Here is a 1,794-nt window from a genome sequence, read left to right as displayed (position 1 = left end):
AAAATAGGGAATAAAATACCCATGGAAGAAGTTGCAGAGACAAAGTTTGGAACTAAGATGAAAGGATGAACCATCCAGAAACTGCCCCACCCAGGGGTCCATCCCATAATCAGCCACCAAACGCAGACACTATTGTATATGCCACCAAGATTTTGATGAAATGACCCTGACATAGCTGTCTCTTGTGAGGCAATGCCAGTACCTGGCAAATACAGAAGTGGATGCCCACAGTCATCTATAGGATAGAACACGGAGCCCCCAATGGAGGAGATAGAGAAANTACCCAAGGAGCTGAAGGGGTCTGCAACCCTATAGGTGTCACAACAATATGAAATAATAAGTATCCCCCCAAAAGTTCGTGTCTCTAGCTGCATATATAGCAGAAGATAGCCTAATCGGCCATCATTGGGAAGAGAGGCCCCTTGGTCTTGCAAACTTTATATGCCTCATACAGGGGAACGTCATGGCCACAAAGTAGGGTTGAGTGGGTAAGGGAACAGGGAAGGGGGAGGGTATAGGGGACGTTCGGGATAGCATTAGAAATGTGAATTAATAAAATATCTAATGAAATAATTTTAAAAATGCAAATAAAGAAGAATGCTTTCCTTTGTTTTTGTCTCTGTCTCTGTCTCTATCTCTCCCTCTCCCTCTCCCTCTCCCCCTACCTACTCCTGTCCTGCCTTTTCCTGTCCTCTGCTTTCTACATATTCCTTCCCCTTGCCTTCCTTGGCTCAAATGTCCCAAGAGCACCATCATTACTCTTTAGAGTTAGGGAAATATGGATCACAAGCTTGTGGGATGATAATTCCTGCCTAGCCTCAAACACCTGCCTCTCTCCGCACCCAGGAGAAGGAGCCTTAGCTAGTAGTCTTGAGTACCTGGTAGAGGCCAAACAGATTATGGCCCATGTGCTGCAGGAAGCCAGTGAAGGTGCGGTACCTCAGCAGGGAGCTGTTCCTCCAGTTGTGCAGGGGGCTTTTGTTGGGCACATGCCAGATGCCCAGGTTCTCAGCCTGGATGTCGAAGTAGCCAGGGTTCTGGAAAGCAACCAACACTCAGCCTGACCAGAAAGGAGAGTTCGCTGAGCAAAAGACCCATATGCACAGTGCTCAGCAGAGCTGATCGCTCTGGGCTCCAGCCATGCTCAGATACCCCCCAGTTCCAAGGATAATGGTCCCACTGCCACCACCTACTTACCTTTGAGCCTAGATGGGTGAGTTTGGGATTCAGGTTCAGTATTTTTCACTTCTTCATCCCTATGTCAAGGGGTGACCTTCCAGCCCTCTCCCTGGTATGCTTGAGTCACACTCACATCCTCAGACTTTCCCAGCGTGGACCACAGAGGGCACCAACCTTGTAGTCATCACTTGTGGCACCCTCTGCAGACCCAAAGGTGTTGTAGTTGGCCCAGTTGCCATCCCCCTCTGGGTAATCAGCTCTGCTGCCTTGCTGACTGGACCAGCGATCTCCCACAGTGCACTTCCCAGCCATGTTGTTNTCATGCACACTAGCCACCAGGGTCCAGCCACCACCTGCAGTGGTCATGTCACAGAAAGTCTGGTAGATGACACCGTTCTTTGTGCGCAGGAAATAGAGGCCATCTGTGGAGAGAACCGGTCCACAGTCCTCTTCTGTACAGGCTCAATGATCATCCCAGCTCCAGAATCTGGATGGCTCTAGGATCTACAAACATGGCTAATGCTTCATCCCCTGAGTGTCCTACCACATGTGTCCCTGGGGAGACTGGGATCCACCTGAGTTCAGAAAGCCATGTTTCTGTGACTGAGGCAGAAC

The 1,794-nt window shown here is 49.7% G+C and overlaps 1 protein-coding gene across 1 annotated transcript in view; it reads right to left on the bottom strand.

The window, feature by feature from the left end:
- LOC110315423 (intelectin-1a) overlaps positions 1-1,794 on the bottom strand; it is a gene marked incomplete at its 3' end in the record, with an annotated part of 7,123 nt that overhangs the window by 1,940 nt on the left and 3,389 nt on the right. Inside the window, exons 3-4 of the mRNA XM_021189479.1 lie at positions 1,354-1,601; positions 879-1,037 (exon numbers count right to left, since the gene is read on the bottom strand). Of these exons, the coding sequence (XP_021045138.1) occupies positions 879-1,037; positions 1,354-1,601 (407 nt within the window). The remainder of the gene's footprint in view (positions 1-878; positions 1,038-1,353; positions 1,602-1,794) is intronic.

This window comes from Mus pahari, unplaced genomic scaffold (assembly GCF_900095145.1).
Source record: "Mus pahari unplaced genomic scaffold, PAHARI_EIJ_v1.1 scaffold_13299_1, whole genome shotgun sequence".
NCBI classification, from domain to species: Eukaryota; Metazoa; Chordata; class Mammalia; order Rodentia; family Muridae; genus Mus; species Mus pahari.
This window is presented reverse-complemented; position numbering and strand designations above follow the sequence as displayed.